This window comes from Cebus imitator, unplaced genomic scaffold (assembly GCF_001604975.1).
Source record: "Cebus imitator isolate Cc_AM_T3 unplaced genomic scaffold, Cebus_imitator-1.0 Scaffold152, whole genome shotgun sequence".
Taxonomy (NCBI): Eukaryota; Metazoa; Chordata; class Mammalia; order Primates; family Cebidae; genus Cebus; species Cebus imitator.
This window is the reverse complement of record NW_016107467.1, coordinates 2,211,575-2,227,288: the sequence shown is the minus strand read 5'-3', so window position 1 is coordinate 2,227,288 and position 15,714 is coordinate 2,211,575. Positions and strand designations below refer to the sequence as shown.

Sequence of the window (15,714 nt, the reverse complement as noted above, 5' to 3'; positions counted from 1 at the left end):
AGATTACCTTAGAGAGGATTTCTTCTCTTTTAGAGGACTCCATGAATGTATAATTCCATCAGTAAGTGAGCATGTGGGTTAATGCCTCATTAATTACGTGTCTGGGGATATGTCAGGTGCAGGTGTGAGGACTCCTATGCCACATAGCATAACACCAAAAATCAATTCAAAAATTGTTCTCATATGCAGCCTTTACTTTTTTTTTTTTTTTTTTTTTTTTTTGAGATGGAGTTTCGCTCTCGTTACGCAGGCTGGAGTGCAATGGCGCGATCTCGGCTCACCGCAACCTCCGCCTCCTGGGTTCAGGCAATTCTCCTGCCTCAGCCTCCTGAGTAGCTGGGATTACAGGCACGCGCCACCATGCCCAGCTAATTTTTTGTAGTTTTTAGTAGAGACGGGGTTTCACCATGTTGACCAGGATGGTCTTGATCTCTTGACCTCGTGATCCACCCACCTCGGCCTCCCAAAGTGCTGGGATTACAGGCGTGAGCCACCGCGCCCGGCCTAGCCTTTACTTTTTGGCCAGTACAGAAACAAGTGAAATATGCCTGTAATTAATGCCATAAAATAGCAATTCGTGGTCTTAAATTTTGTTAATATTTGTCGTCTCTTCTAGATGTGTGCCTCATCAGATGGTCAGTCAGTATTCATTTGTTTCATCATTCATTCATTTATTCATTCACTTGAGAATTACTTGAGACCTTCTACATACCCATTGTTGTCCTTGGTGCCAGTACACGGCAGAGAAGAAAAAGGAGTGCTGTCTTCATGCTGCTTAATCCTAGTAGGGCAGAGCCAGGCAGTAAGTGATACCACATATATAATGTGTCGGTGGGGTAGTATAAGTGCTTGGAAGAATAATGAAGCAGGGTAAGAGAACAGAAAGTAACAGAAAGCTAAAGGCTGAAATGGCATCATTTTCTCAGCCCCTCTCAGGTGTCACTGTCACCCAACTCCTCTCTGCCGCCTGCCTTTTATTCTGAAAACAGCCTTGTGAGAGGGCAAGCAGGACTGTCATTTCCATTTACAGATGATGAAACTCAGGCACAGTGTTTAAGAGATGGCCAAGATGGCACAGCAGGTAGATGTCAGGTCACTTAGAGCCCCTGTTCTCAACCCCTCGAGAGTTCCTTCTGTTCACCATTGCCAGCCGTAGTCCAGCCCAGCACCTGGTGCTTTGGCCAGGGGCAGGCTCAGTGAGTGCATGTTTGAACTGAGGTTCTGTGCTAAGCACTGGGAAGGAAGAGAAAGGTAACCTCAGGTCCTGCATGGAGAAGACCCCAAACTAATGAGGAGTGCACCTGGGAACACCCTGCCACAAGGCTGAGGTTTGGCACAGGGCTGTCTGTCCGCTGTGTCTGTCTATATATGTGTGTGTGAGGGTGTGGGGGTGGGAGGCTTCTGAGAAAGCTTCACTGAGGAGCAGCTGATCTCATTGCAGAGAAGAGGAGAAAGGCATTCTGTGCAGTGGAAATTGTCAGTGTAGAAGCCTTGGGGCTTAAAAGAACGTGACATGCAAGAGACAGGAAATATGTACTGTTGTACAGGTATGCGGCACACGTGTGGCCCCCTCCCTCCCAGCCTCCTCACTAAAGATTATTAACCTGCTTATCCTGGTTCACCTGAGGCTGTTTTGAGAGAATCTCAGTCTTCATTTCATACGACATTCTTCGGGCTCCTCTTGTTCATCTTAACAGACTGAAGTATTTATGAAGGACCTTCAGAAATCTGATTCCTCCTGATGAATCAAAGAGTAAAGAAGAATTGAACATGATTAACCAGGTGAGGCAATGTGATGAAAAGGGGTGTGTGATTTAGAATAGGTGAGCTAGGTTCAAAGCTCAGCTGCAGCACTTACCTTGGGCCAGTTATTTTACTTCATAGGACCTCAGTTTTGTCATCTAGAAATGGGAATAATGATACCTACCTCCTGAGAGATAAAGAGCAGAACAAGAATTTCAGCAAGGCCCTATCGTTTCAGTTATCCTTCCCCTGCTACAGTGCAAATCTTTTTTAAAAACTGTAGGTCTGGCTTCCACTAATCAAATAGAAACAGTTAGAACATAAACTTGGGTCTCTGTGTTGCCCCGAGATATGAGTATCACCTCTTTTAATCTTAGGATTTTACTTTCCTCCTTGTGCTGTGGCTGATTATTTAATATTTAGGTATCGTGTAGCAAATATCATGTAATAGAAGGTAGGGCTATAAAAAGGGTATGCCACAAACAGTTTGGTTGTTGGCCAACAAGTCCCAAGCTGCCTCTGCTGCCATGTGCTACCATATCAAATGAGTTTCCTGGGAATCCCCTGCTGACATCTGTCTGTCTCAATGTGGGTGATATTTGGAAGGTCGTTTTGGTGTGTATTTGTGTTGATCATTATAGTAATGACATGCATTTACCACAGTTCTGTAGGAGAGCGACTCTCATCTGGGGTTTAGCTACAGAGCCCTTTGGATCTCCAGGTATCTCAAAGACTGTAAAACTTCTCAAGTCAAAACTAGTTTTAATCTTACTGCTTCAGAGATGCAATATGAAACATATGACAGCAACGAGTGTCTATTTTTGTAGCAACTCAAGCCTCCAGCTTTTTAAAGGAAAGATTTATAATAAAGGTACATAATTGTTTGTGGGGCTTTTAACCTTGATTTAAAAAAAAAAAAAAAGGCTTTCCTGTTCATTATCGTATCTAGCTCTGGGGAGATAGCAGGTTAGTGATGATCTGCACCATTTTACAGGTGAGATCCCTGAGGTGGCTTGTGGCTTTGGTCGAAGATGCCATTTATTTTTGACTCCTGGCTTCATATGGCTCCTCCCTTGGCTGGCTCCTTCTTATCCCTAAACCCCTATCTTTGTAGCTTGTCTGTTACCTATCAAAAGAAGTTGTACCTGATTTCTCTATTGGAAGTTAAACCATTTTTCCCACCTCTGGTTTCCTTTCAACCCCTTATTTATTTCATTATTGCATTGGTCACTAGTTTTATTTCTTATTCTTTATTTGGTTTTTCAACTATAATTTTATTGATTAGTCTCTCTGCAGCATTAGAACAAAAACACGTAAACTCCATGAAGGCAAGGACCCCATTGTTGTATTTTTGTTGCCCTAGGGAAGTGCCTGACACACCAGACACCCTTTGTTAATGTTTTTGGAAGGGGGATAGAACCTAAGTTTTCTTAGTTAATGTTTTTGAAAGGGGGGTAGAAGCTAAGCTGAACATGAGTGCCCGTGTTCCAACAGCACAAAGTGGATGGGAGGAAGGCTGTTTGAGATATGAGAATTATCATAAAAGGGCATTTTTACAAATGAACCAGTTTTATACTTCAATATGTGTAGAGTTTTCTGGATCATGTTTGGCAGATGAATAAGACTTACTTGGGGGGGGATTTTTTTTTTAATTCAGTGGACTTTGAATTATAAGGAATTCCAATGCTTGTTCTTGTTCTGCTTGAGTAGAATTGATAAAATCTGTTAATCATCAGTTTTGCTTTAAACCCTTGAGGAATTTTTAAACTTTGGAAACTCAGGTCATGATTTTGAGCTTCTATTCCTGATAATGTACCTGGCATTAAAAAAAAAAAAACATATTCTATTGTTACTAATTTTTTAAAGCCTTCTCATATTCATATATAGTTTGAAAGTCTTGTTCCTAAAACCCCATTTTACAGATTGTAGACTCCAATATATGGAAATAGTTAAGACATTGTCTGCTCAATGTGGAAGTATACAGGAAAGTTATGAAAAGCTCCAGGAAGGATAGATGTCCATGTTGATCAAACTACCAGATTCTTAAATCATGTTATTTTTACATCATGCCATATGGGTGAACCAGAACAATTCTGTTCTGGATGGCTTTTTGGAGGGCATGCCTAATAGCAGCTACGTTTTTCTCTTACGGTTTTCCACTGGTCCAACTCTATTACTTTAAGTATTTGGAGCTACAAGTAATAGAGATTTCAAATCCAAACAGGTTAAACATGTTATTTTAGGTAGCTGAGTGGCCTTGTCAAGGATCCAAGTTGTTTGTGGTCCTCATTAGCATGTCAGAGTAGTCTCCTCATGGTCAAAATACGCCTGCCACAGGCTCAGGCATTTCGTCGAGGCATGACAGTCTCCAGAGACACCAGCAAGACATTGTTTTCTCGTCTCTGTAGGTGTAAAGAAAGCTTTCCAAGAAGCCCTAGACTAGACTGCCCTTTGTCAGTGGTTTGCTGGACAGAATGAGTCACACTACTAATAGTACTGTGGGCCATAAATTACTGTGAATGGCTTGGACTAATTGGGATTTACGCACTTTCTCTGAGGGCAAATAAAATATGAGTCATGCCATCAAAGGAAAGGCAGCAAAGAGATGAGTAGGCAATAAGTGGGCATTGCCATACCAGATTCATCCTACTGGAAGCCCCTTTCTGGATACATTTTTTGCTCTCAAATAATGAGCATTTGACAAAATCAGGACAAAGAGGTGATTCTTTTGATGCAGAGTTCCTTCCATAAATTCAGATTTTCCTTCTGAATTTTCTAGGAGAATTTCATGGATAAAGACTTTCCTTCACTATTTTCTCTTACAGGTTGTGCTCACAGTTCATGTGACTATTTTGAGAAAACATTATCATTGCATTTTAATCTGAAGACTTGTGAGCCTGCCTGTTTATCAGTTGAGATTTTCTACAATTCTTGTGCTAGAGAAAGTATCATTTTGTGTAAACTAGGAAAAGAAATTGGTTCAAGTAAATCTAACTGCAAAGTTGCTGAATCAAGGTATCCCTTTCTCTCTCACACAACAAAAATTTAAAATATAATTTAAAATTGTCAAACAATGATCATGTAACATCTGGAAATCTCAGGTTTTTACTCCCTTGTCTTTTTTCCTAATAACCTGAATGCTCTGGATATTCAGGCTTTCAGCTGTTTGACTTTGCTGGAGGTAAGAAAAGGTATCCAGTTAATTTCACTTTTCTCAGATGTGACTCATTTCTTTGACATAAAAATCCTTATCTCACAGACTGAGCCTCAGGAATTGGTTTGAAGAATGAAGACAAACCTGGCTTTTATGAGAATAGGAATTCTTTTTTATTGGAAACATAGTTTTCAACGAAGAGTCAGGTTGGAAAGTGGTAGGATTTGTCCCAGCTTCCCAGGGCATGGTGGAAGGTGAAATAAGACCACAGATTTATGAGCCCGATCCTTAGAGACAACATTCAGAAACATGAACTGTCAGTTCATTCAACTTTCTTTTCTTTTCAAATGAGTAGATGTAGGCCTAGAGAGATTAAGTGACTTAAGCACTTCCATTAATTTTTGGTGGATATAATATTTCCCTAAAGCACTGAAGAACAGGGAGTATATACAGTGTTGTATAGTGCTGTGCTGTCTAATATTGTGTATACAGTTACCTTAACATTCTGTACTTTGGTAACTTTGATAATGCAGATATAGAAACTGGTAGTAATGGTGGTAATGATGATGAGGATGACCATGAAAATCATAATTTATTGAGCACTTACTGTATGCTGGGCAGAATGTTTATTGCTTTACTGGCTATAACACAATAATTATATGATTGCCCCATTTTACAGATGAAGAAAGTGAAGTTTAGAGGTTAGACTTGCCTAGTGTCACACAACTGGAAGTAGCAGAGTTAGCATTCTAGCTCATATTTGTCTGATTTCAGAGCCTGAGCTCTAAATTATGAGGCTTACCACTAATTACTGGGGCAGGAGAGGATAGTGTTTATGATGCTGAGAAGGAAAGTTCCTGAGTGGCATCAGGAATGACTTGGAAAAGTGAAAAGCCCTAAGAAGGATAAGACCATACAATGGGCATAAGGGATTGTGTAGAACAGGTGAAAATTGGAGTTGCCTCTTCAACCCGCAAGAGAAAGTGCAGGGCAGAAAAGAAACCTCAAGAAAAGGGGTTGAGCTTTGAAAGGAGAAGTTGGCTACAGGCGCTGGAAGGGCTGATGGAATGTAGATGGGGCAGAGGTCGAGATCCTGGCCTCCCCATGCCACACACCCCAAATTGAGGCCACATGGCTGTCAGTGAAAACAGACCCAGGTGCTAGTTTCAATAAAAGGTGGGACAAGGACACAAAGAAGGGTAGGGAGGGCAGACAACAGCTAAGGTCTCAATAGCTCTGCAAAGTAGGCACATGGCTCCCAGGATTAGCAAACACATTTTTCATGAGAAGACAGAATTTTCTAGATGTTAAGTGACTGTTGTAAATCATTTAGCTGAGATTGTCAGTCCCCATCTTTGGGGTATGTAGTGTAGAGTTATACAGATTTGGCTACCGAAGGCATGACTCGGGCAGAGAGAACTAGAGGAGCCAGGAAGAGGGCAGACTAGGCACAGCCTCTAAATTAGCAACTGTGCTCACGGCAGCCCAGAAACCCAGGGGAGAACATATGTGCTCAGGGTGGCTGCATGTCCATGGTCATAATTACACTAATACCCAATAACAGAGAGGTTACCTTGTGGTTATGAGCCTGGGCTCTGGAGCCAGCCTGCCTCAAGTTCTACCTCTGCATCTTCTCGCTGGGTTACCTCTATTAGATTGTTTTCACTCTCTGGGCCTCAGTTGCCTCTTATGCAAAATTGGAATAATAATTGTACCTCATAGGATGTTGTAAGACTTCATTAAGCATGTAGGGCAGGAGTCAGAAACCTTTTCTATTAAGGACCCAATAGTAAATATTTTTGGCATTTATGGCCATATAGTCTCTGTCACGACTATTTAACTCTGCCTTAAGTTGGTAGAAAATTCAGGCATTTCAAAAAACTGTCTGCCGTAGGAGACTGGCAAAAGCCCATAGCAGGCAAATGTCTCTTGATTTATAAATGAAATTGTATAAAATAAGAGCCATAAAAATTAGACTTCTGATTCCAAATTATCAACACAATTATGCAGAAAACAGACAACTTTTAAAAAAATATATAAGGTTTTTAGTCTATGTGTAGGTGATTATAAGAGGCATGTTCCTTCTGCAGTTCTGCTTAGCTTTCTCCTAAACACTGCTTTTGATTTATCCAGCTCATCCATCTTTTTTTAAATAGAACATATAATTTGTCAAGTTGCAGCCCATGGTTAAATAAGTATCACCAGAAAGTCTGAAAATGCATTTTCCATTTACAGAAAAAAGGGTTAAGCTGACTTAGAAATGTTTTATGTTGACAGTATCACTTAAAGGAGATACACTTCATTCTTAATGTGGGACGTAACTGAGAAGTGTATTTTGGAATCATTTCTGGTAAAGAATTATCTTGTCCTTTCCCCAAATTAAAAAGAGGAAGAAAAGAAAATGAAGTACAAAAGCCTTGTTGCTGTGCTGTCTATTCAGGCTTTAATGGTGGGATGTGGGTGGGGCCCATATGCATCCATTGTACCCCAAATTATATAAGCTTCAGAAGCATTTGCGCTAAATGAAGGCCGTAGATGGCATGCATTTAACGGGGCTGACCTTGGTAAATAGAGATTTGTGAGGGGGAGGATGGTTTGGTGACACAGATTCTCCAAAAGCAAAGTGAGGTCTGAGTAATGATATACTTTGCGTGTAGTTTACAGGGAATGGAGATTTTTTTGTTTATTCTTTTAAAGGGACTCTAGAAACCATATCTAATTTCAATCTAATGAAATACCTCCTAATGCCAGGGGTTTTTCAGGTCAGTTTCCTAGGAGAGGTATCTCATGCCCATCTTGTACTGGTTGTTCTATGTACAAAACACTGTTTATATTTACACTCACCTACTGGATTTATTTTACTAGCTTTGACCCTGTTGTTGTTAATGATATTCTTGTGACTCTTTTGATCTGTTGGACATTAATGTATTATGGGTCAGTTAGCTCCCACTATATGCAATAGAGAGAGGTGAGGAGAGAATACTGAGATGTCAGTTCACAGACCTCTATATATGTGAGTGTCATGGAGATTTAGGCTGTTCTATTCCATTTTAGAAACTATAAATTAAATCAGATCAAAAGATGGTTTTTGACCAAAATTTATACATTTCCCAGTAAGTGTTGGCACTGAAATTTAAGGAGCAGATGTTATCTTCTTGAAATTCAGGAAGCTCACATGAATTCTTAATGAAAAACAAACAACTTTTCCAGAAAAAAAAAAAAAAGATGACTTGGGTTTCTCTGTGATGTTAATTGTACCAAGTTATGATTATGTGTTTCAAATCACCGTAAAAATTGGGGAAAGAGGTTTTTTTTTTTTTTTAAGTTCGCTTGTCTGGAAATTGAGACATGGGATTTCAGGAGTTCTGGCCCAAACACGTGCCTCAGAAAATGGGGCAGACAAGCGCACAAGCATCCGCATGTGAGGATCCGCACGCGAAGATGCATGTGAAGACCACAGCTTCCTTTCCTATTCTCACCGTGCAAGTGCATCATTTTTCAACAGTAGTTCAGTTCAGCCTTTTTTAGATAATAGCCTTGCAAGTGAGCAGACTAGCAAAGTCAGATGCTGAGAAATAAAGCTTCCATGCTTACGCATCCAAGTGATTAGGATACACCTGAGATGTCTCTCTCAGTGAACAGAAACATCCCTGGAAGCCCTAGACCTCTGAGGCACCCCAGCTTTCCCTGGTGAGTACAGTAACCTATTCCCTTCTTGACATGCTATGGAATCAGCTGGAATGCTCATCTCATTGTAGCCACTAGTCAGAAATACACCTTGCTCTGGTCACAGCAGTAGTGATGGATAACGTATGAGAGTTTAAGAGTGGATGAGCCCTAACAGTTGAAAGGTTGGCAGCTTTCAGAATGTTTGCCACCTCTCTTTAAAAGCAGCTCCACCAGAGCAGTTTGGCAAATGTAAAGACAAAACAGTTACACTGCTTGCAGCTCTGGGATTTTAAATCACAAACAAATTGTGTATTTTATTCAACCATACAGTAGATCAATGAGAAGTAGATCATCCTAACTGAAGGTGAGAAAGTCTTTGTGTAAAGTTTATTGTCTGGATCTCTTTATGTGGTTATGTTCTGCTGATAGGCAAATATACTTAATTTTTGCATGGTTTCTGCAGATGAGCTGTTTACATAGTTGCTTATTCTTCTCTTCCCTTCCCTTGTCTTCCCTGTTTCTCTGACCAACACCATTTAGACCTAGCAAACAGACTTTAGTGTACAAGTGTGCCAGACTCGTTTCATGCCCACTAGCCGTGACTCATTGTCAGTCACCTGGAGCCTAGGAGGCTTTCTGCATTAAGAAATCTTTTACTCCTAATACTGCAGTTTTCTGGATCATGTGTGAGGCTCGGCCCTGGCTGTGTTAAACACAGAAATATCTGTGTTCTAAAACCTCCATCTCCATAAAATTAACCTCATGCTGATACAAAGGGATCCATCTGCAGAAAATTTCCATCCCAAGAATATGGGAAAAGGGGCAGATACGATTGAGCATGCAAAGGTGCATTTAAACATTTAAACCTCTTTGAATGAGGAGTAGGTTGAGTATTTCTCAGTGAACCAAAATGTGCCTGACATGCCATGGAGCAGATATGCTTAAACGATTTCCCAGTTCAATATACAGTGGTGCAGATTTTCTTACGGAAGGTCTTGTTTCTCCATCTGTATATTGTGCTCCAGAGCTTTTGCTCCCAAACACACCCTTGTATAGTTGGGGGGTAGGGAGCACTCAGCCTCAAAATTGAATTCTGCCACTTATTCCACTCTCTCTGTCTTTCCTGGCCTCTGTTTCTTCATCGGTAAAATGGGGACAGTAATATGGTCATAGGATGCTTGTAACAGTCAAATTTGGCAGATTGGCGCAAATTATTCCGCACAGCTTTTAGTACATAAAAGGAGCTCTTCTAAAATGTTTTTCTTCTCTTGAGAGTTTTCAGGGGAAAGGTTTTGAGGAAAAAGGTTTCAAGCCTTATTGGATTAAAGTCATGTTCGTTCCTACAGATTGTTGGTTCTCTTGAGAGTAGGCACTGTCTGGGGCAGACTCTGGGAGATGTCCCCTGCAGAAACCTAAGTTTTAACATAGCCCATGCTAATTCCATCATGTCAGTGACAGTGGGCATGGCAGAGCTGCTCCTGCCCTTGACAGAAAATAGTGTATGTACTTTGTAAATGAACTGGGTACTCACATGTTCTCTGGGAATGTAAATATTGACTCTAAGGAAGAACTAAGATAATTTTGTGGTGAGATAGTCTCTAGTTGTTTAGGCTTTCATTTTACTTTGTTTTAATTGCACACACATTGAAACTATATTCCAGCCTTGGCCAAACTTCAGTCATTCAGATACCACCATCTATCCTTCTATCCACATTGTTATTTAATATTTTTATTTAAATCCCCTCTTTTAAAATGTCAGCTTACTTTAAAAAGCAAACCGTTTCTTTCCTACATAAATAGGAAATAAGTATCACATGCAGTAACTAGAAGGTGGCTTTGATGTGCAGTGAAAAACAGCATCTTTACATCAGCTGAAGGCTCCAAAGCCTGAAGCCCATGTGCAAAAGGGAAATTAGCAAGTGTGTGAGAGGTGTTTAAGACACTTTCACACCAAACAGAGAGACTCTCCTTAATATAGACTCCTGAGACAAGTTTGGAAGGTTTTCTTGTTTGGATTCTTGTGTCAACATATTTTGTAGATTAGACCTCATTTAATGTCGTAACCTCATCTTTTATTAATATCACTATCATTGAGGGTTTTTGTTACCCCTTCCATAAAATAGCACCAGAAACAAAAGAAAATAAAGTTCTACACATTGCTGGGTCAAACTGTGAAACTGCATTTAAAACAAAACAAAACCACAGTGTTGAGTAACTCTTTCTCAGTTAAGCCTTCAGGTTGAGAACAACATTGTCAACCCTGCATAATATTAATTCCAAAACCACTGAAAGGCATCAGCCAGAGAAAGGCCTTGACAACCCCCACCATCCCAGTAATTGTGGTTAATTGTGTCTGCCTGAGTGTTCCAGCTGCTTGGTGTGCCTGGGGTCTTATTGAGGATAGGCATTGTGTCTCAACAGCACTGTCGCATTTCTCTTGAAATCTCAGCCTAGGAACAGGCATATAGTCGGTTCCATCAACAAATTCTTGGGTAAACTGGAAGTGTCCTGCAGCTTGCCAAGCAGAGCAGAAGCATGTCCTTGGAAGCACTTGTGATCCCCTTGCGTAGGCTGTCAAACAGTGCAGCTCTGTGGTGTTCCCAGCTTGCAGGGTTAATATCGAAACTCACAGGCTTAAGAGAGTCCATGATTAAGAAGTTATTGTAAAGCTTACACAGCATATTTACTTAATTACAGTTCTTTATTTACCCTCCCTTTCCATTTGCATTTGCAAGGAATCGAGGGAGCCTGCTGTGTTTCTCTTGGAATGGATTCTCCAAAGGCTTAGAGACCTACTTCTCCCTTTCTTTATCAGGTCCTCTGGGTCCCAGCCCCTGACCCAGGGAGCAGACTGAACAGGAAAAACAGGAGGAAGGAGAGTTTGCTTATTCACATTTCTGTGTCTGGGTGCTGTATCTCTGACTGCAGAAAGGCCAGTGAGGGATGAGTCATCTAGTTTATCCACTTATGCCTATAAATCTCTTTTGTTGGAGTAGATATATTTTGAGAGAAGCCATAATTTGCTCTGTGGAAAGTTGTTAATGACAGATAAAGAAAATTTAGTTTTCCAAACAGTATTTTTGAACCTTGCAGTGATACTTATACCTTAGAAGAAACTATCATACTATACAAAAATTAGGACATTTAAGATTGATACTTAGTACTTTGTTTTTTAAATTATCTCCCTGCTTACTTTCCAGATATGATCCTGGAGACTTTTTTTTTCTCCACATACCCAAGCAGCTTTCCCTCCTTGGTATAGAGCTAGCCAAAAATTGTATTAGTATTACGTAAACATAACTGGTTATACTAGAGGGCTATTTTTGGAAACAGAATTTCTGTATTTGATTTTTTCAGTCCTAAAGAAAAAAAAGTATTAAAGATATAAATTTTTTAATGTAAAAATTATGCATTTTCGTTTTATAGTGCATACAGAAAAATACGTAACAAGGTGAAAGTCAACTCCCCAAAGATAATCACATAACACTTTAGTGTGTTTTTTCTTTTTACACACAGAAAAAAATTGAGGTCATACCATTTAACTCTGAGTTTTTCTATTTTTGTTTCTCTCTCTTGTCTGTAAGATATAAGTTGAAGTTAATGTTATTTAATCTTATAAAACTCACTGATTACAGAGTTAAGTGATTTTAAACAGTCTTTTAAAATTTTGTTGCATGCCTTTTGAATCATTATAACAACGTAGTCTCCCAAATCTTTACATATTTTTCAGAAATTTAATGTTAGTTGTTAGACATAAGATACAACATTTAAATAGTAAATGGGAGAAAATTGCCAGTGAAATTAATTGGTTAAAAGTACTGAGATAAATTCCATCTTTGTAATTACTTTTCTGTTATTTACAGTCATTAGTTTGATTACATACTGTGTAATATGAAGCCTTGGATTTAAAATGTATCATTGTTAACCTAAAATGGGAATAAAGAATAGCCACATGCTCAATTTTATTGCCACACAAGAATGAAGAATTCATATCATAAGATGAGAAATAGTCACAGAAATCCAACTTAAAACTAGTGATCAGGTTCCAAGCGAAGATACCTCAGATTTTATTAACTTGAAGCAGCTGTTGTCTCTAGTATGACTCACCCTCCTTGCCCCCCAGAAATGGAATAGGTCTTATAAAATAAAGAATACTTGTGTTGTTTCTTTTTTAAAGCAGCTGGCTTCCCATCATTGAGCTGTTTTTGAGTTCAGGAACTCCAGCTCTTAACCTTTTCCTTGTGAGAGGGAAGGCTGAGGCTCTTAGAGGTTTTTCCCTGTGCAGCTGCTGGAAGGACAGGGTGAAAGAGGAAAGAGCCTTTGACCAAGTTCTGTGCGGGGTCTGGGCACAGTGGTGGGGGGATTGGGAAAGAGGGATGGATAAACCATATCTGCATCTGTCAGCACCAGCCTTGCTGCTGGGTGCCTTATTGTCATAAACTCTCAGTAATGGGAGGGACAGGACAGGGGACAGTCCCAGGGGCATGTGGGAGGGGCTGGAAAGAGAAAGACAGGCAGATTCCAAGGGACAGCTGCCGGGAGGAAAGGCTGCTCCTCGGCCAGGTGTGCATGGTTCAGGGTTCCACCATGGAATTCCAGGAGGAGCACTCGAATCCCAGCCTCCAGCATTCCTGAAAGAGACAAGTCGGGAAGACCCCCGGCTGGAAGGAACTGGAGTTCCTGGCTTGCTGAAGTTGACTTGCTGTGTGACCTCTGGTGTCCTTCAAAGACCTGCTCAGATGTCATTCTTCAGGGCTGACTTTGATTCCTAGCATGAAAGCATCTCCATGCACTGAGGGGTTGTCCCTACCATGGTTTCTAGTTATGGATTAGCATGATTATTTGAGTAATATTTTCCTCCCCCTATTTATCCACCATTTTATCCCTAGCATCAGGCCCCACACCTGACATCCTGAAGTCCACCATAAAAATTCATCAAAGGAAAAGATGACCTTTATTTATTAAGCTTTCTGAAATCTTTTGATAAAAATATGTATGAAAGTTTTGATACCTCTTTTTTGGGTGAGATAGCATTATATTGTCCAACAGGAAAAGGGCAAATTATATTACTATTTGTATTATTATATATTTATTATATTTCAGTATATTCTCAAATAATTTGCTGTTTTAGATAACTTTTATATCCTTAGTTTCTGAGACCATTTTTGGAAAAATCTTAACTTTTAAATATTTTTCTTGAATGAAAAACTTTCATATATCATTATTATTGCTTATTAAATGTGAGATTTTCTTGATGTTTAAGCCACTAGAAAAATTCAAAGAGGAAAGAGCATGTTGTTATTATGTTCATTTTAAAGATGAGGATATTGAAAATTAAGAGGATTTCGTAGTCGGTGGTGAATTGAGGAAAGAAAATCGGGAGGTAGGGAGCATTTCTAGGAATTTTCTCTTAGGAATCCTTAAGCATATTTTGTAATTACTGCCTTTTCCAAATCACCCTCTCCAGCGATTAGCACAGTTCTCTGCATGTATTAAGTACTAGAGCTACAACTGAATTTATGTATATAAGAACAATAAGGATGTGGAAGGAAAACATAAATCCAGCTATAGATTGTCTGTGTTTAAGCCTATTCTTTTTATTTTCCTGCACTTTAAATAGTTGCTTTCAATTCAGAAATAGAAGACCAAGGTTAACATGGACTCTTTCCTTTCTCCTCTCCAAAGTTCAAATCCTGAACTTTGATCTTTTCCTAGAGCTTTCTCTTCTCCTTCTATTAAATTCACTGTGTATATCTTCTGTCAGTTTTACCTCCCCAAAGTATAGAACTTTGTACACATGCCATTGATTCCGACTCAAGCAATGTGGAATTGGAGGTCATCATACTAGTGCAAGCCTGAAGACAACCCTTATTTTCCATAAGGAAAGGGGATACCAAGGAGAACAATACTTTTAACAAAATGCCAGTGGGAAAGTTTTAATTACTTTAGAGAGTTGGATTCTTTCTAAACATCCTGGACTGTGGGAATCTCTGCAAATTAGGATTCTCCCTACAGGTTTGTGGATTCAGAGTTTGGCTCTGCATTTCAATAACCATTGCACCTGTTTTATTTTGCTGTTTTACTTTGAGAACAAAAGTGTTTCTTCTGAGAGCTTCCCCAGGGCCTCACACTCAAATTTTTTTCCTTGTCCCAAGTGACATGACAAGTTTTAGTAACTAGTGCCTTTTCTAGAGAAACAAAGTTGTGGCTCCAAAATGTTCCTTAAAAATGTCAGTGATTATTGTATAATCATCCTCTCTGAAAGGAAAAAAAAAAAAATTACTGGCTCTGATTCAAAAAACAACAACACGTTGGCTATAAATCCTCTAATTGCCTCTGAAAAGCAAAAACAGACATGTTTAATTTTTCCATCCCCTCTACAACTAACCTGCTTTGTCTGGTGATTAAAATAGGCGACAGCTAATCAGGCCTGTTGGAATCTGCTCCTTTCGCTGCCACTGAGGGCTTGGGCTCAAACCTCATCAAGTGAAAAAATATAAAAGAAAAATCTAGTAGTTATTAGACATGCTCTCCAAAAGTCATCTAGAGCAGAATTGTTCTGGTTCGCCCATTTGGCATGATAAAGAAGCAACATGTTTTAAGAATCTGGTAGTTTGATCAACATGGACACCTATCCTTTCTGGAACTTTTCATAACTCCATAATTTACAAATTATTTGCCTAAAGAAAATAGGTGCTATTCCTTTGAAGGAGTATGAATATTATTATTATTCTACTGATAAATTACCAAGGCACTGAGGATGTTTGTGTGAAATAGCATAGTCACTGCCAGTGAGTGTGGATGAAAATTCTGGAATTTGGCATATTTTTTTCTCTTATCTTTATGTCTTGGAGGCCTTTCTAAGGATATAGAAGTCTCTACCTCAGTTTTGAAAACTGCAGTGTGACAGTCCATGGTATAATTTATTTCCTTAGCCATTTCCCTTTGAACATACATTATGGTTTGTTTTTAATTTTTCACTGTTGCAAACAACACTGTGGACCACGCTTGTGTGGATGATGATGATGATGACAACGACAGCAGCAAGCAGACACTTACAGAGCACTTCTCTGTACCTGGCCTTGTTCTGATCTTGAGGGGCGGGGTGTGTGTGTGTGTGTGTGTGTGTGTGTGTGTGTGTGTGTGTG

At 39.6% G+C, this 15,714-nt stretch overlaps 1 protein-coding gene across 3 annotated transcripts in view; it reads left to right on the top strand.

Moving 5' to 3' along the window:
* The window catches only part of PDZRN3 (PDZ domain containing ring finger 3), a 235,994-nt gene that overhangs the window by 56,194 nt on the left and 164,086 nt on the right, over positions 1-15,714 (top strand). Inside the window, exon 1 of one of the 3 annotated variants that reach the window (XM_017543316.2) lies at positions 1,410-1,782. The exons of 1 other annotated variant lie outside the window; for it this stretch is intronic. In XM_017543316.2, coding sequence (XP_017398805.1) covers positions 1,771-1,782 — 12 coding nt within the window. In that variant the 5' untranslated portion in view covers positions 1,410-1,770. Of the gene's footprint in view, positions 1-1,409; positions 1,783-8,362; positions 8,588-15,714 lie in introns of those variants that run through there. One more of the 3 variants, XM_017543317.2, reaches the window with a different exon arrangement.